Source organism: Myxine glutinosa, chromosome 1 (assembly GCF_964187855.1).
Source record: "Myxine glutinosa chromosome 1, kmMyxGlut1.1, whole genome shotgun sequence".
Lineage (NCBI taxonomy): Eukaryota > Metazoa > Chordata > Myxini > Myxiniformes > Myxinidae > Myxine > Myxine glutinosa.
This window is the reverse complement of record NC_136261.1, coordinates 128,457,479-128,484,269: the sequence shown is the minus strand read 5'-3', so window position 1 is coordinate 128,484,269 and position 26,791 is coordinate 128,457,479. Positions and strand designations below refer to the sequence as shown.

Sequence of the window (26,791 nt, the reverse complement as noted above, 5' to 3'; positions counted from 1 at the left end):
AAGTCACAGGGTCTCCACTTGTTCGCTATCATTGTCAACACATGCCTGGAATTTTCTCATTCCCGAACCCTTAGACAAGGGACAAAGGTATACCTTACACAGACGAAGAAATAACTATCTTGCATTGTGGTGTCATTCCTACCTTGTTTCGGGTTTTTTTTTTCATTTTTAAAAATGTTTTTTAATTTATTTTTTTAAATGTTTTTTTTTTTTTTTTTTTTTTTTTTTTTCTCTAACATACAGTCACGTGAAAAAGTAAGTGCACCCCATGTAAAGTTTTGACTTTTTCAACATACAGCTATTTGATCTTCATTTCAACAATATTGATAGATAAAGGTGATATAATATAACAAATATCATGAAACATTTACATTTTGTAGTCCATTGTATAATTTAAATAAACATAAATGCAAATTTCGCATGTGGAAAAAGTAAGTACACCCTTGACTCTAATAGGTGCTATTGCCCCCTTTGGCAGAAACAACCTCAAGTAGGCGTTTCTTATAACTGTCTACCAGTCTCTGACATCGACGGGGAGAAATTTTTGCCCACTCCTCCATGCAGAATTCTTTCAGTTGTGCGATGTTTGAGGGGTTTCTTGCATGCACATCTCGTTTCAAATCCCCGCACAACATCTCGATGGGACTTAGATCCGGGCTTTCACTTGGCCATTCCAGAACCCTCCATTTCTTTCTTTTCAGCCATTCCTTGGTGGATTTACTGGTATGTTTAGGGTCATTGTCATCTTGCAAGGTCCACCTTCGGTTGAGCTTCAACTTTCTGACAGATGGCCTCACATTATCCTCAAGCCACCTCTGGTACAATGAAGAATTCATAGTGGATTATATGATGTTGAGCTGCCCAGGCCCTGATGCAGCAAAGCTGCCCCAAACCATAATATTTCCACCAGCTCACTTTACAGTTGGTATCAGGTTCTTGAGGTCAAATGTTGTCTTTGGTTTTCGCCAAAATGTCTTCTGGTACTGTGGCCAAATAGCTCTACCGTTGACTCATCTGTCCAGAGCACATTGTTCCAGAAGTGCTGGTCTTTGCCTCGGTGTTCATTGGCAAACTTTAGTCTTGCCCTGATGTTCTTTCTGGACAGCAAAGGTTTTCCTCCTGGCACACCTCCCATGTAGATCTAATTTGTGCAGCCTCTTTCTCATGGTAGACTCGTGCACTTTGACATCAACAGTGGCAAGAGCTACCTGTAGGTCCCGTGATGACATTCTGGGGTTCTTGGAGACTTCTTTCAGCATCTTGCGGTCTGCTCTCGGGCTGAACTTGCTGGGGCGGCCTGGCCTGAACAAATTGGCAGTTGTTTGGAATCTCCTCCACTTGTCGATGATCTTCCGGACAGTCGAATGATTGATTTCAAATTGTTTGGAGATCTTTTTAAATCCCTTCCCAGACTCGTAGGCATCTATAACCTTCTTTCTGAAGGCCTCAGAGAGCTCTTTTTATCTAGGCATGGTGATGCCTCACACTTCAACAACAAAGAGCAAACCAAACTAAATGTCTGAGGTTTAAATAAGACAGGTTCCTCCAAGATCCTCTAACGATGTTCTAATCATTTGCACCTGAGCTGGTGCACCTGATTCTAATTTTAGGTATTTGAAGTAGTGATAAATGTAGGGGTGTACTTACTTTTTCCACATGCGAAATTTGCATTTATGTTTATTTAAATTATACAATGGACTACAAAATGTAAATGTTTCATGATATTTGTTATATGATATCACCTTTATCTATCAATATTGTTGAAATGAAGATCAAATAGTTGTATGTTGAAAAAGTCAAAACTTTACATGGGGTGTACTTACTTTTTCACGTGACTGTAATACTGTGTGTGTTCTGGTATCCTGGAAAGTGAGTTATCGATTGAGTAAATGTAATTTTTGGCATTTCTCATGGTGTACTAGTACCCAGTGCTGTGTGGCGTATTAATGTGGACGCTCCGGAGGAGGCTCAGAAAGATGTCTGTTTTGCTGTCACGGAGCAATGGTGGGAGCAGACCGATCTTGTGAAACTTTTACTACCATTCAACTGCCTCTCCAAACTGCATGAGGACATAAGGCTTCTACCTGCTCTGACTATTCTTGATGTAAGTAATACTGTTGCGTTAATTTTGCCTGGAATTGCATGCATTCGGTTAAATCCATAAGGTGCAGATCCTGTCAACTCCTCCACCCCTCCCCCTCCCACTCCTCCTCTCCTACTTGACTTTCTTGAAATTATTTATTTATCGATGTCATTTCTCGTTGTTGTGAACAAGCTACACGATGTACCACCAGGTTCATGAGAACCAACTTGTAGAATTACCGTCAGCACTCTGGGAGCTGGAGAACTTGCAACGCCTCAACCTCAGGTATTAGGTTTAAATTGCATGCATCACTAAATGCTCTCAAACACTCTGCTCACCCTATTTTGCACCCTTCCTCCACATCCCACTAATTTTTACTTCATACGAGTAGAATCATTTTAACTTACCCATCAATACAAACTTTTCTCTAACTATTCTTTGTGTAGACCCACTGAAATTATATTCTCTCTAATCTACATACGGTAAATATTTTCAAGTTGTGTTTGTGTTTTTACATTTGTGTGTTTGTTTGTACGTTTGTATGTTGTTCTTTCACTGCCGGACCATAGCATTTGGATGCTCCAAATTTTGGGTGTATGTACTTCAGAATCTGGTAACGTTTTTAAGATGCCGCATGTTGGCCATGACGTCTTATGAGGCCACCAAAGGCCGCTATAAAAGGTATATTGGGATGTAGCGTCAGGCAGTGCTGCTGCCGACTCGCAGGCAAAAGGTAACCACTATGAAGCCAATAACGCCATAGCTTTTCAATGTCCAATACGTCCCAAAACCACCGCCGGGAAAAGCAAACCCAGCCAGGTATTCGCTCACCACCCCTCACCCCCACCCCATCCCGAGCGGTCATACAAATACAAATCGCGACACTAATTGATACGGAGCTCTAAATAGCCTGGTCGTGCAATTGTGAAGCCGGGTACGGCCATCTTCTAGCCCCCCAAAAGCGATACTGCTCTAGTGGGTGATGCGCACTGATGTCGCTATATGATGTCACTGATATGTGTATACATGTGTTTTGCATTCTTTATTAACACTTGTATATTCCCCCCTAAAACAAAAACATGCAGTTGCTGTATAATCATGGTACAGGGTGAATTATTTTATTTTTATTTTTTAAATATTTTTGAGAACCTTAAATAATTCTCATTAACTAAAAACAATATCTGCTAGAAACATAATATTTTGCGTAAATGTAGCATAATGGTACAATACCCAAGAGACAATGCCGCTTCCTCCGGTTATAATCATTGCAATCGTTTCAGTCATTATTGTGCTATGTTCCTCCTCCTCCTCTTGGACTGAAGGAGAAGATGAACAAGTGGAAGGAATGTATGGAGACAAAAGGTCTGAAGGTGAATATCGGAAAAACGAAGGTGATGGCAAGTGGTAAAGCATGTGGTGAGGTGGAAAGAACTGGGAAGTGGTCGTGTGCAGTGTGCAGGAAGGGTGTCGGAGTGAATTCCATTCAATGTACAATGTGCGCTGAGTGGGTTCATCAAAAATGTAGTGGTTTGAGAGGGTCATTAACCAGTGTGGCAGCTACATTCAAGTGTAAGGTGTGCACAGAGGGAGCTGCAGATGGAGGAAATGTTGAGTTGGATCTTGGAGACGGCGTGAAGCTGGAAGGTGTGAAAACATTTTGTTACCTAGGAGACATGCTGAATGGAGAAGGTGGATCAGACTCGGCAACGGTTGCTCAAGTGAGATGTGCATGGAAGAAGTTTCGGGAACTGAGTGGCGTGCTGACGAGGAGGGGAGTGTCGTTGAAGCTGAAGGGAAAGGTGTATGCTGCATGTGTGAGAAGTGTTATGATTTAAGGGAGCGAGACATGGGTCATGAACATGGAGCAGCAACGAAGGGTGGAAAGGGTGGAAATGTGAATGGTTCAGTGGATGTGTGGAGTATCGTTGAGAGAGAGGAAGCCAAATGGTGAATTGCGAAAGATGATGGGAATAGAGCCTGTGAAGAGAAACAGTTTGAGATGGTTTGGTCATGTGTTGAGGAAGGATGAAAGTGACTGGTTGAGAAGAGTGATGGAAATGAATGTAGAAGGAAGGAGAGGACGGGGAAGACCGAGAAAGACTTAGTTGAAGATGGTCGAAGAAGAAATGCGGGCAAGGGGGTTAACAAGGGGAGATGCAGAAAATAGTGCAAAATGGAGAAGATTGTCATGGGGACCACAAGGCTAACCCCCGCTCTTGCAGGGAAAATGGCCTTAAAATGCCTGTTGTTGTTGTTGTTGTTGTTGTTGTTGTTGTTGTTGTTACTCCCCCTCCTCCTCCGTCTCTGCTTCTTCTTCTTCTTCTTCTTCTTCTTCTTCTGTAATGGCCACATTTATTCCCATGTTCTTTCGGTGTTTGCTGGGGGGCAACTTGGCCCAAGGTTTTCTTTAAATCGCGGGCAAGGCCCTGAAGTTCGATTAAGATTGGGGCAGGAATTTGAAATTTCTTCAGGATCCCGGCGATAGCTCGCCTACTGTTAATGAAGGGCAACTTGGGATCTGTAACATCCACAAACTAATGCCAGCAGATGAGATGCCTGTATAACATCCATCCGAAGGGTGGCACACACATTGATTAATCACCCTGCCTGTGAAATACCAGGATGGAAGTTTTATAACTAGGTCACAATTAAAATCCAGATTTGCCAGCTTAGAGGTGAGTGTGCGTACCTCCACTAAAGTCATCCTGCACTCGGCCCTTTTAGGGAAATGGGGCTTGTCGTACTTGTTTGTTAACTGTGATTGGCATTGCACATGGACTATGTTTAGCAGCCTTGGTGTTGCACACTTCGTTCTTCGCTGACGTTTAGCCAGCAAGTGATCAAATCGGTCCTACAGCTGATGGGGCAGTGTGCATTCGACTAATCAGTCTGTGTGCAAGTATGTGATTTGTGTGTCATCCGTGCACCATGGAAAGGGTCTGCATTGTTAAATGCTCGCGTAGTCATGCTATTATTTTATTTCGTTGCATTTTACATACTCTCTGTGACCTAACAAAAAATAAAAAGATTGGATTGAGTTGCACATGTTCAAGGATAGTTGGGCTGAATTTTTTTATGCCTCTGTTGACGAAGTCACCAGAGGTATTACGTTTTTGGGTTGTCTGCCTGTCAGTGCTTTCGTCTGTGATAGTTTTCGTTACTGCGATAACTTGAGAACGACTGAAGGGATACAAGTCGAACTTGGTACAGATATGTACAATGAGGTTAAGATGAACTGATTCGATTTTGGGTTTGCGAGGTCAAAGGTCAGACGATCTGTTAGGTCAAAATTCTGTTATCGAGCTAACTTATAAACCAGTGATGGAATTTTGAGCAAACATGGTACAAGTACCTATATATTATGATGCAAAGATGAACTGATTAGATTTCAGCATCAAGAAGTCAAAGGTCCGAGTCTAATAGGTTTTCCTTGCCGTGATAAATTAAGAACGGCTGTAGGGAACAAAGTCAAACTTGGTACAAGTATGTATAATGATGTAAAGATAGATGGATTACAGTTGTCAAGAGGTGAAAGGTCAGAGGTCATGTCAGGTAAAACTGTGCTACTTGAGAACAGCTGAAGGGATTTTCAATCAAACTTGACACAAGTACTTGGTTCTTAAATCAAACTTGGTCCTCGTATTTGTTCCCCTCCATCCCCTCCCCTAACCTCAAATGGCTACAATGCTGACACTGCATGTGAAAAGGCAAATGCCTCAACTTTGTGTTTGCCTCAAAATCTTGTGTCCCAAACCCGTCTCTCTCTGTACCCACCTTATCCAGTCCTACCTGGCTGCTCCTGGACTCTGTGTCCTTCTCTCCCGACAAGGTGGAGAAGTTTCTGTCAAACCTCGACTCTGATTCTGCAACTGGACCAGACGGCATCAGCAAATGGGTCCTAAAATCCTGATCTGCCACTCTATCACATCCTCTGTTCTTTTCACCCTTTCTTTTGCACAAGGTCATCTACAATCTGCTTGGAAATCAGCCAACATTACTGCTTTACACAAAAATGGTGCAAAAACAGATCCTTGCAACTAAAGACTGATCAGCCTGCTCCCAATCGTCAACAAGGTCATATAATCCATCATCGCTTCTGATATCAAATCCTTCCTCTTCTCCAATGGCTTGATCTCTGATCATCAATTTGGATTCACACAAGGCCACTCTACTCTGGACATGTTGCTTCTGCTGTCTCAACAATGGATGGAGGACCTCAATGCCAAACAGGAAATCATAGCTGGCTCCCTTGACATACAGTATCTCGTGCCTTCAATACAGTCTGGCAGCACGCCCTGCTCTCCAAACTCTCCTCTTACAGTATCCATGGAAATCTCCACACATGTCTCCTCTCCTGTCGTAGTCAACGTGTGGCTCTAAATGGAATTCTCTCATCTCTTCCTGTTGAGGTTGGAGTTCCTCAAGGCTGTGTTCTGGGCCCTGTGCTTTTTCTGGTCATCATTAATGATCTCTCCGACTCTCTGGAAAACCTCTCTATCTTTTTGCTGACGACTCCACTCTCTGCCGCTCCATATCCCAATGCTCAGATCGGCAGGCAGAAGCCTCTTCACTGTCTGCAGACCTGGATAAAATAGTACGCTGGTCAGACAAGTAGAACATTTCTTTCAATGCTGACAAATATTACACTCGCTCTCACTATGTCTCTCTGAAAAGACCGTCTCGAAAACCCTCCCATCTACTTTCTCAACAATTCTCTTCAAGAAGTTCTGTCACTCACTTTTGAGTCTCACTATCTGCCATGATCTTTCCTGGGGAAAACACATTTCCAAGCTGGCCTCCAAAGCCAGTTGCCGACTGGGCATCCTCCGTAGTGCGAATTCCTTCCTTGGCACTACTGAGCTCCTCACCACATACAAGGCTTTCACCAGCAGCTCAATGGAATACTTCTTCCCCTCTGGGCTGTTGCTCCTGCTTCACACGTAGCTCGACTTCACACTGTAGAAACCAAGGCTTTCAGAATCATTGGAATTTCCCATGATGAAGCTGATTCTGAGGGCCTTTCACTCTCTCACCACAGGCAGGTTGGTGGTCTTTGTCTTTTACCGACTCCTCTCTGACCTTGCACCCCCTGCTCTGTCTGTGCTCTGTCACTCAAATATTCCCGCAGGATGCACAAGATGTCAGCAACCCTCTTCTGTTGAAACTGCCAAAATTAAGACTCTCTGCTCACATTCACTCTTTCATTCCCCTTTTGTTTCCCATCTCTGGAACAAACTCCCTCACTCTCTTTAATCCCACGCCTCCCTCCAGGTCTTCAAAACAGCTGTCCACCAACATCTCTTATTTTTTTTTCCCCATCCAAAACCTTGATGTTTTCCACCCCCATTAATCCACTCCAAATCCACGTCCTTCAAATTCCTTTTCTTTCCTGAAAGGCATTGTAGTGTCCATCTTGTTTATCCCGTGTACCCCGCCCCAGCCCTCTCCCTTCCACAGATCTTCCGACGTCCCTGTTCCTCCCACTCTCTCACCCTCTTGTCTCCCGCGCCCTTTATTATATGTTCTACGTGTTAGCTCTTCCCGAGCCTCGACTTACTATACAAAAAAAAAAGTATGTATAATGATGGAATAATGTGAGCAGAGACATTTCGGTTGATGTTGCGACATCAGTGCCATTCTATACCATAATAATATAAACTTGTAAAGTTTGGTCAAAAATCCGACAATGGTTCACAAGTTAGCGTGGTAACATAATTTTTACTTACCATGACCTTTGACCTCATGACCCCAAAAACTGATCAGTTCATCCTCACATTATACATACCTGTACCAGGTTTTAATTTAAATTCCTTCAGCTGTTCACACGTTATCACATTTTTACCTGACATGACCTCTGACCTTTTGCTTTTGACCTCTTGACCTCGAATTCTAATCAGTTAACCTTAACATCATCCCTTCAGTTGTTCTCAAGTTATCGCGGCAACGAAAACCTATCATGTATGGGCGGACAACCCAAAAACACTAGTGGAGCATCTTTGAGAAACCCACATGCATAGATGTGCATGACATTTGGACATCTTGAGTTAGATGCTGCACATAAAATTTTCCAACAACAGTACTGTCAATTCATGAGATCCAGAAAATGTGTAATCTACACGATTTATTTACTTCACATTAAGGCCGAGAAAAATATATTTCCGGGTTCTGGTCAGCGCGCGCATAGATTTTGACCCTGCGCGTCAACAATTTGTTTTTCAAATTTGGTATCGACGTTCGCGCACGGTTCTCCCCTACAAAACTGCGTTTAGTTTGTCCAAATCCAACCAGCCGTTCCAAAGATATGAGTAGTTCTGTGTGCCGTGACGTCATGAATCCAATCGGGAAGTTGCATGTGACGTTATCGTCTTGGTCACGTGACCGCTTGGGTGGCAAAACATTGCTTCTGCCACCATACGTAATGGCGGCAATTTGAAACTCGTCTCACATATAAATTGCCCCCTACACGATGGTAAAGAGTTGTGCTGTCGGATGTACAGCCCGATTTCATAATAGACCGAGCGCCAGCGAAATTTGTTCAACCGGAAAGAGACAGAAGGTTTCATTACATGAGGTGGTTGATCGTCCATCACTGACTGAAGGTCGGGATTGCTGCCGGGTCATAGCCTGTACCTTAGGCCTACAGGTGACCTTTTCGGGTCACCAAAAATGCACTTATTCAACCCAACAGCGACAAGGAAACTAATTGCACCATGACATTTGGTAGGGACCGTAGTTCACCAAAAGTACCGTGACAGCAATTTTATACTGTACATTTTCGAGAACAGCAGCTTTTTTAATATGTCACGTGACCACATTTATTCAACCCAAGAGCGACAAGCATCAAACTTGGTTCATATAATGCAATGGTTATTGCCAAACACGAAAATACCAATGACAGCAATTTTCTCCTGTACTTTGACCTTGACAGCAACCTTTGACCTCGACACACCCACAACGCAGATGCTTATGCAATCCAAATGCGACAAGTATCGAACTTTTTAAAACGCGATATGGAGATATTTTCAAATACAAAAATACCAATGACAGCAATATGTTCTCCTGTAGGCCTAATTTGACCTTGACCCACTTGAGCGACCCAGATGCGGGCAACCTACTTCCGGATTTCAATCGCTGGTCAACGTCTGTAACATGACGTACATATCCTAAAGCGATTCAACTCTCACTGGCCGTATTGAATAAGAGGAAAGAGGAAGTGGTTTGAATCAATTACCAGTGACCAATAATCAAACAAAAACAAATAGCGAGTACCGTTAACCGTCAATTTTAAATGCTAACCCAAAAATATGGAAATATTATGTGGCGATACCAACAATGACATCATCCAAAACCAATACCGACAAGCAAATCCCAACCTACTCGGTTTATCCGAATATGGTACGGAATTTATTGACAGTAGTTCCATAAGCATAAGGTTCCTGCCACATTGATCACAGTGTATAAACTGTGTTGATCACTCTGTTTCAGATTCGCTCCCGCTATCCCCACTCCAGGGTTCACCATCACTATCAGGTGAGAGCGTGTCTATGGGCTGGTCTTGGTCGGCCTCGTCCTCCACGTCTATGTCGCATTCGTAGGGATCCTCTACAAACTCCTCAGTCTCTGGGGCAGCAGGCTTTTTCAGCTCTTCAGGCAGTACAGGTCCGATAAACCACTGGAATGTGTAGTTGCCAGTTGCATCCACTTCCCAGCCATAGTTGGTGGGATACATTCCGGCCGTTGGATTCGCTTTCGAAGCCGGTTTCCACATCAAGGAGACATAGTGAGCCCTATGGAGATGCTGCAGAAGGGTTCTCCTGCACGGCGGCAGCGAAGCACAGTTCATCTTCCTCACTTGGTCAGAGAACTTTCCCGCCCCTACCATCTTGAAAAAGGCCTCTGCTCGCGCCTCATCAACACATTTGGCGCTTTTATTGCCGTACACGTGGCAAACGAATCTTTCCAACCCCACGACATCCATTTCGTCATCACACAAAGACTGCAAAGCCTTGACATGCCCTTTCTCCATTATTTCAAAGGGTTTCTGTTTACCCTTTCTGTAGAACGCCGATGTGTAGTCGCATCCTGTTAGGGCGTGAAAACTAACGACAGCCTCTGTTGTACCAGCTTCCCTGTCCTCCAGTACGTGTGCAATTTCGGACACGCTGATGAAGCAGTGACTGTTTACGCTTCCGTAGTCTAGCATTATGCGGTGGGGATGCTTTGCCGCGATTGGCAACAGTATCACTAAAACATCAGTGTCCGAGGAGCGCACGGTTATGTCACCTGACATCGCCGTCACGGCATGATAAGCAATTAAAGTGTCTGCCTCTTCATGTTGGCCTTGATACTGTGAGGGAACGGACACCACCAGCAACCCCTTACTGTTCACCTTTAGTTCTATACAACTTCCCCCGTGGGAAACATACACTGTTTTGCGGTCAATGATACTAGCGTACTGCTCGTTCTGGACTTCTTCCATCATGAATTTCAGAAATGCATTCTTGAAATGATAGTTTTTCAGGAGTTCACTGCCATTCTTCTTTTGCCTCTGTTCCGGCCCTGTTATCACAAAATCCTCATGTCCACCACCCCGGTTCCTCCTCTCCAGATCTTTTATTGATGGCGTCAGGTACTTGTCAAGAAGCAGGTGCACCTCAATTGCGGTATCGGCGTGCGAACAAATGTGCACCATTATATCTCTAGCTATCGAGCGATACGTTGATTGTTTGTGGCGAGTCAAAACCTCGTAAAGAATAAGACCACCATCAACGAGATATACCGATGGCCTCACTGAGAGGGAGATGTCCATGTCGCTGGAAGGTTCTTTCGGCTTTCTTTCCAGAACTTTCGTGAGCGCTGACTTCGTCGTCTTTGTCACTGACCCATCACTGTGTGCGATTGACAGGGGAATCGGGGTGATTGGATGGCTTAGTAGATCTCGGAGGTCGATAGCTTCTCGTACCACATCCATCGCCAGTATGTGAGCGAAGGCGTCTCTCACACCTTCGGTACCAACTTTTTCACGTTTGGTCGCTTTTCGAGCGTTCTCGGATGCGAAGTTTTGCACTTTGATGCGCTTCACCGTTTTTACAAACCTTGCTCCGTCTTCTGCGCACTCAAACAGAAACTCCGATCTAGCCGCTTTTCCCCGTTGAAGAGTTGTGGTGAGGTAGGTGGTCGTCGCCTCTACGGCACTTTGTCCCATAGCCAAGTTGACGAGGGTGTCTGGTTTGGCGGCATCGAAGGAGTTGCATGTTTCAATGAACTGCTGCTTGAGAGGGTCGGTGCTTTCTTTGTCTTTCCGCAGACGTTGTGTGCGCAACTGGTTTGCCGGTGTTTCTCCCCTTTGGATTCCACACATCTCTTTCAACTCAGTTACGGCCATGCTACGTTGGGTAAGGCTGACACACCACCGCTGAAAAGCCTTCTCCGAATTTGCGAAGTGAACGACTCCGGAGGCTGCAGATGCGGCGTCGCGATTCGCTGTTTGCTCCAAAGTTAGGTCAATCGCACTGCGGGAGTACGACTTCTTCGTACATTTTGTGCTGAAGGCACCGGCTTTCAGTACATCCATTGCAGCTGAATCTAGGTGACGCAGCTTGTCCAGATAGAGTGAACCCCACCGAGAATAATTTGGTCTGTTCAATGCGAAGAAAACGTCCATCAGATGAGGCAGAACTGTCACATACAGGTCGACATCGTTGGTTCGTACAGCCCTTTGCATCTCTCGGTAAATGCGATTGATGAGATAGACGTACACAGCCCAATATGCCGCTGTCTTGCCTAGGGAGCCGTTCATGGTCTCGTGAAAATACTGCTCGTAGTCACTGACAAGCCGATGGAAACATTCCTGTGTAGACAGTTTGAGCAGCTTGTTCGTATCTTGTAAATCTGATGACATTATCTCGGCGAGTACTTCTTCATACTGATCACTTCGGTCTGAGAGGAACCGTTCATACAGTAACTGCTCCAGGACCCCAGCCGTTATCTGGTGAATGCGGGTACATCGGTTATAAAATTTACCCTTCACGAATCCATTCAAAGAACCCTCGGCAAGAACATCGCCCTCGGTCAACAGATATTCCAAACCGGAATCAGATATATAAGTTCCAACAGCACCGAAAAATGCTAGTTCTATGTGGAAGTTGCCCAGTAAAATGATGAGCTTATCAAATGTGGGCGCACGGAGAGCTTGAATGGCGAACGCCTTCATGGCAATGTTCAGATCGTACGTGACTGGGTTCCATATTTGACCAGTTTCTTCAGCCACTTCAAGGGATCGTTCCATGGTCGCCTGGACGACTTTGCTAAGTGTTGGAGACTCATTTATGGGGTCCATATAGGCTATCACTGTCATTGGAAGGTGATCTTCCACGAAGAAAGAGTAAAATCCATTGAACTGGGGTACCGTTTCATACATGGACTTGATCACCCACAAAATATCCAATGCGCGCGCTCCAATATAGTTGTCGCTGTCATTTGTCGACAGTGGGAATTTGGCTGCTCGCAAATTTAAACGGAAAGCGGGGCACTCTTTCACAATACCTTCAAACGTTCTCCTGGCTCTCCCACTGAGATTTGACGTCTCCCTTGATGGTCCAGCAATGATTTCGGCGGGATGTTCATCTGGCACGTGTTGATTCTGGTAAGCTATACCCACGGTCACGTGTAGATTGTTCTTGCCATCCAGGGTTTCCACGTTCAAGTCAAAGTTGTCCCAGGCTGTACCTGAAGCAGAAATTTATAAATAATTATATCCTGCCTGAATAATATGGGCTGTGGACTGTCTCAGGTTTTAGCGCATTCAACCGAATATAATAATCATCACGTTCTTTCTCATTCGACCCTAATTTCAGAGACATATTTTATCATATATGAATATATAGGATTATTTATACAATATAAATTACTTATAGTCAGATGTTTATAATCATATTTACTGAAGTATTATATACATACCAGTTGCAAGTTGTGAATCGGTCAGCAGTCCCGCCGGCGTCTCCTTCTCCCCTGAAGCACAGGTGTAGGCGATTTCGGAAATCAGTCTTTTGCACTCATCGTCGCTCACAGAATGACCAAGTCTATTCAGTACTGTTAGTGCACTCTTGCTTCCCAACATCGAAGAAAACCCAATACCAAGCGCTGTGGTTTTCCAAGGTTTCACATTCCCCTGTGATACAGTGTATACTGCATCTGATGAGAGCGCTTCACACTTCCTTTTCTTCGCGGCTGATGGTGTGTCGCCGACTCCAGAAAGTAGGGTTTTGTAGAAAAGTTTCGTCAGCGGAGGTATTTCCGGGGCATTTTTCTTCAAAGAATCAATGGTTGTATGGCTGGGAATTTTGGTCTTCTCCATTGGGAGAATTTCCGCTCTCAGTAGCATTGCAGTGGATCGTACCTCATGTTCATCTCGACTGGTGTTTTTCAGAGCCGCGACTGCGTCATCAAAACTGAGAGATGGCGCGTAAATGAAATTTCCTGTTTTGTTCGACTCTTTCCCGTGGCATAAGTTGTCCTTGTAGGTGTTTTTTATCTTATCGAGTAATTTCTGTGTGGTGTATCCTTCTATATCCTCGAAAATCCCACCGTTGGCCAAATATTCTGATCTGTATAACTCCATTACAGATGCAACAAGGACGGGATTACGCTTTGCCACAACTTGCGAGTCTATGAAGCCTTTCATCGCGTCGAATGCTACCTTATGAATAGCTGACGGTGCAGCAAAATCGTAGCCGCCACCGTTTTCTGCACCGGAATTCCGAAGGAATTTCAAGCGACATGTTTTGTGGTACATGCCCTCAGGAGCCACAAGGTCGTCCGTACCTCTAGCAAGCGCCAGAATTTTCTGACTGGAAGCAGAATTTGGGTTCGCTCTTGCGCAGGCCACAACTGTTTTGCTACCATTCATAGTTAGCATCGCACTCAAAGGTTCAAATGATTGTCCACACTTGGATCGTTTCTTTTCTTTTGAACAGAAAACGCAGCGTTTCTCCACTATTACACCTCGAGGAGTGGATTTTAACATGCCAGACAATGACGGTGTCTTTTTAGCTGGGCTGGACGGTTTGCTACTTTCATCCTCAGCCTTGCGTTTTTTTACAGCACTGAATTTGCTTAGACAGGCCGAATGGTATCGCAAGTATGAAATGTCTCGGCAATTTCGAATCCGTTCGGTCGTTTCTTGAAACATGTCCGTTTGCAGGCACTTTCGTCGATCCGCGGCATTTTTCACTCTTGCCCACTGTTCGTCATCCTTGATCTGTTTGAGCGCACCATCACCTTTCATCGAACACACGAAACAAATCTGAAATAGAAAAATAAAGCAAACTGAATTTGGTGTCGTTCTCGAGCAGACTATTCATGCAAACTGCTCTTTTTACACTAACAAAAGCCAAAAGATGAAAAAGGGGCGCCAACTATCCTTAAATATTGATATTAGCCCTATAGGCACGATGGATTCACATAGGCATCCAGGCACCCCCCGCTATTCAAATTTTAACGACCACAGTGGCAATCAAGTCGCTGGTCAGCCTGTACAATCTAATACCTGTGGAGTCTGTTGGGACACCATACACACACCTGCCATCTTTCGGTCGTTACTTGAAGTACAAAACCAATTTCAAACAAAACTTGAACTTTGTATTCAGTGCCTATAGGGTTAGGACATGCCACAATCGAACAATAGACTGACATGAGTTATTTCAGGTAATACAGACACACAGACGAGAAAAACATACGTGAGAAAAAGGATCGCTAGTCCACGAATCAGTAAGACACTCACCTCATTCTCCATGATAACACGTCTAGTCCCAAGCAAGCCTTCAGACTTTCATGTAAACAGCTTCAGTAGTGATTTCTGTCACGAGCGAGTTTCTCACAAGTGGAAACACCTGCAGGGGCGGTTCTAGGGGGGGCCCGGGGGGCGACTCGAAAAATGTATGGGATGTGTGGGCTGCCGAATACAGGGATCGGTTTTAAAAAAGGCGGAAGCATGGAAATCGATGGCAGAATAGTTAGATAAAGATCGCGTTTTAAAAAGTTCGATACTTGTCGCATTTGGATTGCATAAGCATCTGCGTTGTGGGTGTGTCGAGGTCAAAGGTTGCTGTCAAGGTCAAAGTACAGGAGAAAATTGCTGTCATTGGTATTTTCGTGTTTGGCAATAACCATTGCATTATATGAACCAGGTTTGATGCTTGTCGCTCTTGGGTTGAATAAATGTGGTCACGTGACCTATTAAAAAAGCTGCTGTTCTCGAAAATGTACAGTATAAAATTGCTGTCACGGTACTTTTGGTGAACTACGGTCCCTACCAAATGTCATGGTGCAATTAGTTTCCTTGTCGCTGTTGGGTTGAATAAGTGCATTTTTGGTGACCCGAAAAGGTCACCTGTAGGCCTAAGGTACAGGCTATGACCCGGCAGCAATCCCGACCTTCAGTCAGTGATGGAGGATCAACCACCTCATGTAATGAAACCTTCTGTCTCTTTCCGGTTGAACAAATTTCGCTGGCGCTCGGTCTATAAGGGATCGGGCTTGTCATTCTACCGTTTTCCGGACGACACAACGCTAAAACAGATTCATGGCTGCCTTGACTGCAGCTCTCAGGTGAGAATCTGGCTCATGAGGTTGTTACCTTCGCTCGCGAAGCGAAAAGCAGGATTAGGCATTTGGTTACGTACATGTGGAGTGCGTATGGCGTACGTGTGGCGTACTTGTGGCGTACGTGTGCAGTGTGTGGCGTACTTGTGCAGTGTGTGGCGTACGTGTGGAGTGTGTGTGGCGTACGTGTGGAGTGTGTGTGTGTACTATAGAGTGTGTGTGGCGTACTTGTGGGTCCACACGGGTCCACAGGCAGATGACGCAGCCTCAGTTTCTCGCAATACCGCGAAAACGCCTCAACGGGCAAGCTATGGGCGTAAACTGACAGGTCTGTCTGATCAAACGACAGCTTTCCCGCCATGTTGTTTATGCCACCCAAGATGGCGGCCGGAACCGGTTGCCATGGACGATGCTCACGTGATGCAAGGCCTCCATCGGCTGGATATTGTCATTTATTGAAACGAAGACGTTCTTTGTCGGGTTCGTGTGTAGCAACCAGAAGGCCTAGAGAGCTGTGGGTGGTCTCGTTCGTTAGGCCTGGATCCTATCTCGTTTGTCATGAAGTTGTAAGTGTCTGTGATAATCTGGTGGACTGGGAGAAGAGATCGTGGGAGACCATCGGCCTGTTAGACCACTTGCGCATGCGCAGTGTTGACGCGATGGACGCTTTGGAATGTTTAACGGAACGGCGAGGCGATCTCGAGAACGAATTAGCAGTCTATAATATGCTTGAAGAACTTAATGATTTTCAGAATAAATACATTTTAAAATAACTTAAGCTTGTGTTCATTATTTACAAAAAAAAAAGGCCTACAAGTCCCATTGGCTGTCTTTAATTTCTCCCTGGACGGTGCCACAGCAGATGAGGACCGCAAGGCATGAGGACACAAAAAACACCTTTATATGTGCAATCCATGCTTAAAAAAAAAAAACAAGAAAAAAAAACCGCATCGCCGCATCAATTCTGGAACTTTGGTCTGACCAGAGACCAGCAATATTTTTTTTTTTGGCCTAATATGTGCATACATGTCCTTGTGCATGGGAAATACAGTTTGTATTGTGCAACTCCATGTAATGTAAAATGTGACTTCAAGGGGTAGAGGATGGCACATGGGAGAAGGGGAGTAGAGGACTGCACTCAGGGGGGAGAATCCAGAGTGGGGTGAGAGAGGGGATGTTGGGGGAGTAGCAAAGTGACACTTCTACCTTGACTTGAGGGAAGGGGCGTGGGGGCGAGGAGTGTTGGGAGAACCTGCCTTGAATGACTTCTGTTATTCATTTTAAAACTTGAAAGTATCGAATACACTTTACTTTACAAATTAAACATTGGTTAAACCCAAACGCTGTTATTTAATAAATATTGTATTCCATAATTAGCCCACATATACGATTTATTACGTACAAAGTTTTTCGAAGTATGCCTATTGTTTAATTACAAAGATGGAAAAGAGTTAACTTACCTTAAATAAACTCTTTATAGATGGTGCCTTCACAAAGTATTCACACCCCTTGACTTTTTCACATTTTGTTGTGTTACAGCCTGAATTTAAAATGGATTCAATTGAGATATTTTTTGACCCCAGAAATATTAGTAAAAATATAATTGGACTACAGTTTGATCTCTAACTTCAGTTTTCAGTCGCTGTACTTTTAACAAGTAATAATAAATAACATTCTTGAGTAGGGAACCCAACCCTCCCTCACTACTCCCTCACTCACTCATCCCCTGCCCCAATCCTCCCCTCCCTCAACCCCCACATCCCTCACTCCTCCATTCCTCATTCCTCACACTCCTCTCCTCCCTCACTCATCCACCCCTCTCTCCTCTCTACCTGTCAATCCTCTGTACCCCTAAATCCTCTTCCTCTCCACCTCCTCACTCCTCTCCACTCCTCATGCCTGTCCACCCCTCACACCTCTCCACCCCTCACCACATTCTCACTCCTCTCCACCCCCTCACTCCTCTCCACCCCCTCACTCCTCTCCACCTCCTCGCTCCTCTCCACCACCTCACCCCTCTCAACCTCCTCACTCCTCTCCACCTCCTCGCCCCCCTCCTCACTCCTCTCCCCCTCATGCCTCTCTCCCCGTCCTCACATCGTGTCTGACCAGATACATTCAAAATCGCTATTAGAATGTATTTTTACCAATAAAATGGCAATATTAGTCAAATTTTCTCACCTTTTGCTGCATCTGAGTCTTTAATCATCCTAGAAACTATGGAAAATGAAATCATTCACTGGTTGCATGGTCTGGCAGCCATTAACAAATTTTTATTTTTAATTTTAAAAATCAAATTATGAATTCAGTTTTATAAAGAGGACATCATGGGTCATGTGTCCGATCAAAGTGGGCAAGTAGTTGTAAAGTGGCATGTCTTGTAATAATAATAATAATTATTATTATTATTATTATGTGGTAGTCGGAGTAGTATGTACAATTTCTATGTATGCAAGTAATCGCCTTGCCTCTAACCTGTTACAATGGAAAGTGCTCGAGCAGATTTATCGCATGGAAAAACACATGTAGATCAAAACGCTCCAAGTTTTTTGTTTTTGTTTTTGCAGTCACAATAAGCTTAGCTCTCTGCCCGAGCAGATCTGCGGCTTGTACAACTTGAGGAGTTTTCAGCTGCAGTTCAATAATTTGCGGCAGCTTCCTGATGGAATTGGGATGCTGGCACAGCTGGAGGAGCTGGTGAGTTTTTGTTAAAGTTGTATGCAGAGTTGTATTTGTCAGTATGCTTGAATGTGCTGTTACTTTAATGTGGTAGTTGACAGAATGTGCTGTTCAAGCACGAGATAATTGCATGCAGTCAAAAAACCAACAGATTTTAAAGTAAAACTAGGCACATTTGAAAAATTGGTTTCAGGCACATTTCATGTTGCTGGTTGTTTTCATTTTTTTTTTTCGGAATTTTTTTTTTTTACTTTACATTGTTGTATGAAGAAGTGAATGCACCATTCTGCAACAAATTGAACTTCAATGAATTCCTCTGATTTCTGTGGAGGCAGCTGTGTCTTGCTTTGTGGGTCCCTGTTTGGCTGTGAAATATGACATCACTTCCCTGTGTCTATCAGCAATTGGTTATGAAATAAGTTGCAGCTTCATGAATTGTGTTTTGTGAAAAATTCGTTTGAAGTGTTTATTGAGTTTAAATAAATAAGTGATATTAACTTATGAAGTGGATAAGCTGGGATTGACTTTGGCCGTGATTCCGCGATATTCTCGCATAAAGTTGGAAAATATCGCATACAATTTTGGCCAGAGCGATAAAAAAAATCGCATGGAGCGTGTCAGTTGTCGCGGTAATAGTTTTCAGGCGAAAGTTTCAAATCGTGTACTTACTACTGCTTTTGTCAGGTCTGCTAGTTGTCAAAGACAAAGCTATTCTAAACTGTAAACAGACCGTAGCCATTTTAATTTCGCTTTCACGCTTTACGGAAGCCGTGGCAATGTTTTGCGGCATTAAACGACGGCTTTTCGGCAATCACGTGTTCGCTGTCTGCAGTAGTTTCTGGATAACGCTTTTTCCGAAAATGCCGCCGAAAAAGAGACCTCCGCAACCACAGCCTGATGGGCAAAGTATAAAACGATTCTTTATAGGTACCAGCAGTAGTTCTAACACTGAGGACAACCAGGATGATCCAGCTCGTGACCAGGTGCAGGGCGAAAGCGGGGCAGTGGCCAGGGCCGCAACAGTGCAGACAGCTACTTCCGACAAAACTTTAATAACGTTTCAAGACAGCTGGGTCCTTAAAATCGGAGGAAAATCGGAGATGCCGATCAGAACAAAATGTATTGTTCACTGTGTAGATCGGAGAAGTTAGTCAACAGTCTAAGTCAAGGTACAAATAATTTCAAAACGACTACAATAACCCGACATATATCGCCATCCGATCACCAACGAGCGATGATGATGTGATGTCTTGTGCTGATGATTTTTTTTGTCTAAGGTTAAGAACATTGTTTCTTGTCTGATGATAACAATCTATCTTCAGGGAGGTGGACATTGTCATGTGATCAAACAACATGACTTTTGATGTTTTCAATCAGTATTATTAAATGTGATCAAATGTGCTAATTCATGGCAACTTATGTGTTAAACTTATCTGTGGCATGGTTCATCATTTATGCAATAAAATCCGCAGGGAGTGAGATAGTCTATTTGAATACAGAAAGAAACACATAAGTCTTTGTTTTCTTGACCATATTTATTTTTAATTAATACCCCGAGAATAATGAGATTTGACGAGCGCGAGTAAAATTTTATCTCAAAACAATTTTGTATAATCCCATCGTGTTTGGAAAAAATCTCATTGTTTTGTACACAGGGAGATTTTCTCCCATTGCTAAAATCCTCCAGGATAATCCCTGGATAAGATGGTTTATTGTTTTTTTGTGACAAAGTGAAGCACGTTTGTTGTCTGTGATGAAGCATAGATTATCACAGCAATGTTACCAGATGCAAGGGAAGCCAACTACCTAGTTTTTCTTTTTTTTGTAAGTGGTGGAGTGAGAATGTACTAGTTGTAATTTTTTGTTCTTATATCTATATAGGACTTGTCCCACAATCAACTGACATTACTTCCTCCAACCCTCGGCAATTTGAAAAACCTTGTCCGACTCAGCATCGCCAGCAACAGCCTAAAGAGTTTGCCTCCAGAGATTTCGGGGATGAAAGGTGATGTTCAAAAAACAATAAAAGACTTTGGCTACCTATGGTTTCACAAGATTGGTCATTAGCATGCACAAGATACCCTATATTATGTGGTGAGTAATTTAAATGCCTTTTTGTGATACTACTTGTGTGAGAAATAATTATAAGTATTGTAGAATCAGATAATGAAATTTCCGTCATGTAAACATTTTAGTATATATTCAGTTAGTAATGTTGCCATTTACTATACAGAAGTCCTCCATGTGATGCCGCAGACTTGTTCTGCCGGCCCGCGTGATCGGCCAAAACAACGGGAATAACAGGATGTGGTTTCAAGGGCCTCACAATGCCTCAACCAAAACGTTTGCAGTACATGTTATTTGGACAACAACGTTTTATTGATGCTTTTATACTATAATACATATAACCTAATATAAATAAACAAAATTAATGTTATACTCCAACAAATACAGCAATAAAAACAGCAAGTGATGATAGAACATGTGACTCAGCATTGGTCATAAACACTGCAGTACAGTGCAGCGTCAATCCCACGTACCTGATATACATTTCCTTAGATGTATTTGATTGTAAAATTAATGCAAAGAATGAACATTCAATCTTGAACTTTAAATTGTATGGTTTAAAATGTTGCTTATAATTTAACTAGAGAATTAATAGAACACCTTACCCCATGCAGTCTTGAGAAACAAGGACATGGTGTGTGAGCAGCAAATTTGATTGGTTTGCGAGCGGCAAATTTAATTGGTCAAAATGACGTAAGATGCTGTAATATTTTGTCCACATAATGTTAAACGGAATGTTTTTGGAAGTGCCAAGAATGTGATTGGTATTCTGCAGTCTTCAAGTATATCATTCAATTGAAATAAAATAACGATTTTAAAGGTTGTAGAATTATTTTTTTTGGAGGTTTACCGCCGTTGGTGCAGATTTTTACACCACCTTGTTTAACACGCTACATTCGTTCTTCGTGCCTGTTTTGTGTCCTTTATGATCTTAAAACAGTAGGTTTTCTGTTTGAAATTATTTTCAATTATGTTCACTGCCAGACAAGCAGACTAAATTTTTTTTTAATCTCATTCCTCTGTGCATGCACAATCCGGATGAATTCAGAGTATTACTAAACTACAGGTTTGCTTTCCGATTTGTGTTCAAAATATAACATTCAATTGAAATAGAGTTGTTTCTCAATCATAAACCAACATTTGTAGACAGACAAACTGACAAAGTGAACAAACTGCTTAAGCCCGCTTTTTGCTTCGGGTGTGCATGGTAAAAAAAAAAAAACAGCCCCTCACATGATGTGGGAAGTATTTGCATGATTGAATTGAAAAAATGTTCCTCAATACTTTTAATGGTGTCCATTGAATCATGATGCAAAGATACACAATCTGAATGTCATGCAATATTTTTTTTGTATACATCGTCTAGGCTCGTGGAAGAGCTATTGCAGTGAACGGATCAGGACGTAACAGACAAAAACAGGACGCAAAACATGCATGCACAGGGTGGACAAAATGGATACAGTAGGAAACTCCAAGGAGGGAAAACTGGAAAATTAGGAGGGATTTGGGTGGGGTTAATGAGTAGAAAAGATCATGGTTTAGGATTGCAGACTACCTGAGATGGTGGTGAAAGCTGTCTTTAAGACCGAAAGGGAACAGTGAGATTCAAGAAAATACGGAAGTTGGTTCCTACACATGGGGGTCGAGGGTGGGTCAAAGAATGAAAAGAGGATAGAGTGCAAGACCAGAAAGGAGAGGTGGTAGAGGACCGCAAACGGTTTCCACAGCCTCCACAAGCAAGCGGTAATTGAAGAAAGGAAGTGGTATTTTGTTAATAAAGTGATGTCATTGGTTAATTTGTTGACATCACTACCGGCAGAAAGGAAATCGACTCAGAGTTTTTGTTGTACACCGTTCCTTTCAGGATATGAAAAAAGACAGGCAATTGTAACTTTGAGAAAAGAAGGCCAATGCTCGAGACAAATTCCAAAAAATTACAAGTGTCAGTAAATGCAGTTGCTTGTGCCATTAAACAACATAACAAAACTGGTAAAAATGCAGATAGAAAAAGTTCTGGTCGACCAAGAATCGCAACAAAATTGCAGGACAAGTAATCCGAGTTACCAATCTGCACAACAGACGTCTTACAGCACTGGAAATTAGAGCCCGGTATTGCAACCAGCAACTTGCCCGGTAAAGAACTGCTCCAGTATTGCAACTGTTTCAAGGCCTTCTTTTCTCAAAGTTACAATTGCCTGTCTTTTGTCTGGCATCAGCTGAGCTTTGGCACCCATGTTCATGCAATCTGAAACACAAAAACACTCATTAGATTGTATGGCTGGCCTTTCTGCAAACATTTTTTGTAATGCTTGGCAATAATAGACATTGCATGTGATGAAGAAACTAAGCACAAAAATTCATTCCACATGGAGAAGAGTATTTATAAATAGTGTTTGCTCCTGAGATGAAACGTTAACAACATTAACTTCACGTTTCAGTTTGGATTTAGTATTGCATTTTTGACCTATTTCCAAAAATTGCTTTAAACCTACATTTCACACAAGAAAGATGCATTGAAACACAATGTGTTATCAGTAGATAAGCAGATATATCTTTGGTAAGAGTTTTGCACATTAAACACTATGTTGGAGGTGCCTAAACTTTTGACTGGTAGTGTATATACTGGTGTGTGTGTGTATATATATATATGTATAATACAGTCACGTGAAAAAGTAAGTACACCCCATGTAAAGTTTTGACTTTTTCAACATATTTCAACATACAGCTATTTGATCTTCATTTCAACAATTTTGATAGATAAAGGTGATATAATGTAACAAATATCATGAAATATTTACATTTTGTAGTCCATTGTATAATTTAAATAAACATAAATGCAAATTTCGCATGTGGAAAAAGTACGTACACCCCTACATTTATCACTACTTCAAATACCTAAAATTAGAATCAGGTGCACCAGCTCAGGTGCAAATGCTTAGAACATCGTGAGAGAGGATCTTGGAGGAACCTGTCTTATTTAAACCTCAGACATTTAGTTTGGTTTGCTCTTTGTTGTTGAAGTTTGCGGTGTCACCATGCCGAGATCAAAAGAGCTCTCTGAGGCCTTCAGAAAGAAGGTTACAGATGCCTACGAGTCTGGGAAGGGATTTAAAAAGATCTCCAAACAATTTTAAATCAATCATTCGACTGTCCGGAAGATCATCGACAAGTGGAGGAGATTCCAAACAACTGCCAACTTGTTCAAGCCAGGCCACCCCAGCAAGTTCAGCCCGAGAGCAGACCGCAAGATGTTGAAAGAAATCTCTAAGCACCCCCAGAATGTCATCACGGAACCTACAGGTAGCTCTTGACACTGTTGATGTCAAAGTGCACGAGTCTACCATTATAAAGAGACTGCACAAATTTGATCTACATGGGAGGTGTGCCAGGAGGAAACCTTTGCTGTCCAGAAAGAACATCAGGGCAAGACTAAAGTTTGCCAATGAACACCTTGGCAAAGACCAGCACTTCTGGAACAATGTGCTCTGGACAGATGAGTCAAAGGTAGAGCTCCTTGGCCACAGTACCAGAAGACATGTTTGGCGAAAACCAAAGACAGCATTTGACCACAAGAACCTGATACCAACTGGAAAGCATGGTGGTGGAAATATTATGGTTTGGGGCAGCTTTGCTGCATCAGGGCCTGGGCAGCTCACCATCATAGAAACCACTATGAATTCTTCATTGTACCAGAGGGTGCTTGAGGATAATGTGAGGTCATCTGTCAGAAAGTTGAAGCTCAACCGAAGGTGGACCTTGCAACATGACAATGACCCTAAACATACCATTAAATCCACCAAGGAATGGCTGAACAGAAAGAAATGGAGGGTTCTGGAATGGCCAAGTCAAATCCTGGATCTAAATCCCATCGAGATGTTGTGGGGGGATTTGAAACGAGCTGTGCATGCAAGAAACACCTCAAACATCGCACAGCTGAAAGAATTCTGCATGGAGGAATGGGCAAAAAATTCTCCCAGTCGATGTCAGAGACTGGTAGACAGTTATAAGAAACGCCTACTTGAGGTTGTTTCTGCCAAAGGGGGCAATACCACCTATTAGAGCCAAGGGTGTACTTACTTTTTCCACATGCGAAATTTGCATTTATGTTTATTTAAATTATACAATGGACTACAAAATGTAAATGTTTCATGATATTTGTTGTATTATATCACGTTTATCTATCAAAATTGTTGAAGTGAAGATCAAGTAGCTGTATGTTGAAATATGTTGAAAAAATCAAAACTTTACATGGGGTGTACTTACTTTTTCACATGACTGTGTATATATATATATATATATATATATATATATATAATATTATAATAGCCGTAGATGATTCTGTCTGTCTGTCTGTCCGGGGTGTGGCTTACTCGGTTTGCAGAGTAGCTCCACCCATTCTGGGAGTGGCTTCATATAATTATAAACAAATATCCACCATTTTATTAACTCGCATAGCTTTGAGGCCTGTTTTGTAGGCCCGTGGTGTCTTGCTCTCTCTCCCAGTTTTATTTCAAATCAAATTCGATATATCATTTCATTTTTCACAGTCGCTAACATAGTTTTAGACTCAGTTGAAAAAAAACGGGAAGAAAATCCAATGAAAGTTGCCCTTTATAGAACGAAATGAATTCTCAAACGCCTGTAACTTCAAGGCCATTGAGTCTCTCTCACGCCTTTATATCCAATCTAACTCATCATATGATTTCATTTTTATCGATGGTTTCAGATACAGTGTCAGCAATAATTGAGAACATTCCACACACGCGGGAAAATGCAGAGATATATATTTTTAAATCGCGTCATGGTGTATCATACACTGCCCAACATGACACCGACGGCAACGTGTCGATATATATTAAAAATTCGCTTTTGCTTTTCCGTTAAGATATATTACTTTTTCCTTTGATGACAGTCGTCACAAAAACGTCAACAATGATGCCGACATATATTTCTTCGTTTTTATTTCGTTCAACATTATTAGCCGGAAGTAAAATATGTTTCAGGAAATTACCGAGATATTTCTTCGTTTTTTTTATTAGTTATGTGCGCATACACTTTAAATAGGTTTATTTGAAATCTTTAATATTCCACAATATAATTTACTTGCCATTTATCATTTGATGATTACGAGACACTTCCTCTTGAGGATCGCGACAATTCATGCGCTACGTGGAAACTTCTATTTCCAAAATGAATGAGACGATCGATGAAGAACGCAGACTTGAACAGGATGCAGCAAGAAAACGAATGAGACGGGCGAACGAGTCCATCGACGAACGTCAATGCAAACTTGCGGGGTCACCCGTGGGAATCCCACGGGCATGGATGTGTGTGACATTTCGACATATTGAGTTAGATGCTGCACATTCATTTTTACAAAATGGTTACTGGCAAGTCATCAGATCCAGAAATGGTGTAATGAACACAATTTATTTACGCGCAAGCAAGACAGCAAGACGGGCCGATTTCCGATTCCGACGGGCGAGACGGGCCGATTTGGAGCAAGAAAAAGAATGAGACGGGAGAAAAACGAGAGAAACGAGACGGGGAAAGCTGATTGGAGAGGCGAGCGAGGAGCAATTGGAGAGGCGAGCGAGGAGCGATTGGAGAGGCGAGCGAGGAGCGATTGGAGAGGCGAGCGAGGAGCGATTGGAGAGGCGAGCGAGGAGCGATTGGAGAGGCGAGCGAGGAGCGATTGGAGAGGCGAGCGAGGAGCGATTGGAGAGGCGAGCGAGGAGCGATTGGAGAGGCGAGCGAGGAGCGATTGGAGAGGCGAGCGAGGAGCGATTGGAGAGGCGAGCGAGGAGCGATTGGAGAGGCGAGCGAGGAGCGATTGGAGAGGCGAGCGAGGAGCGATTGGAGAGGCGAGCGAGGAGCGATTGGAGAGGCGAGCGAGGAGCGATTGGAGAGGCGAGCGAGGAGCGATTGGAGAGGCGAGCGAGGAGCGATTGGAGAGGCGAGCGAGGAGCGATTGGAGAGGCGAGCAGAGTGAGGGATTGGAGAGGAGAGGAGTGTGAGGGATTGGAGAGGAGAGGAATGTGAGGGATTGGAGAGGAGAGGAATGTGAGGGATTGGAGAGGAGAGGAATGTGAGGGATTGGAGAGGAGAGGAATGTGAGGGATTGGAGAGGAGAGGAATGTGAGGGATTGGAGAGGAGAGGAATGTGAGGGATTGGAGAGGAGAGGAATGTGAGGGATTGGAGAGGAGAGGAATGTGAGGGATTGGAGAGGAGAGGAATGTGAGGGATTGGAGAGGAGAGGAGTGCTAGGTGGAGAGAGGAGAGTGTCAGGTGGAGAGAGGAGAGTGTCAGGTGGAGAGAGGAGAGTGTCAGGTGAAGAGAGGAGAGTGTCAGGTGAAGAG

The 26,791-nt window shown here is 43.2% G+C and overlaps 1 protein-coding gene across 1 annotated transcript in view; it reads left to right on the top strand.

The window, feature by feature from the left end:
• LRRC40 (leucine rich repeat containing 40) overlaps positions 1–26,791 on the top strand; it is a 103,027-nt gene that overhangs the window by 3,970 nt on the left and 72,266 nt on the right. Inside the window, exons 2-5 of the mRNA XM_068118284.2 lie at positions 1,923–2,104; positions 2,295–2,368; positions 18,253–18,382; positions 20,246–20,369. Of these exons, the coding sequence (XP_067974385.1) occupies positions 1,923–2,104; positions 2,295–2,368; positions 18,253–18,382; positions 20,246–20,369 (510 nt within the window). The remainder of the gene's footprint in view (positions 1–1,922; positions 2,105–2,294; positions 2,369–18,252; positions 18,383–20,245; positions 20,370–26,791) is intronic.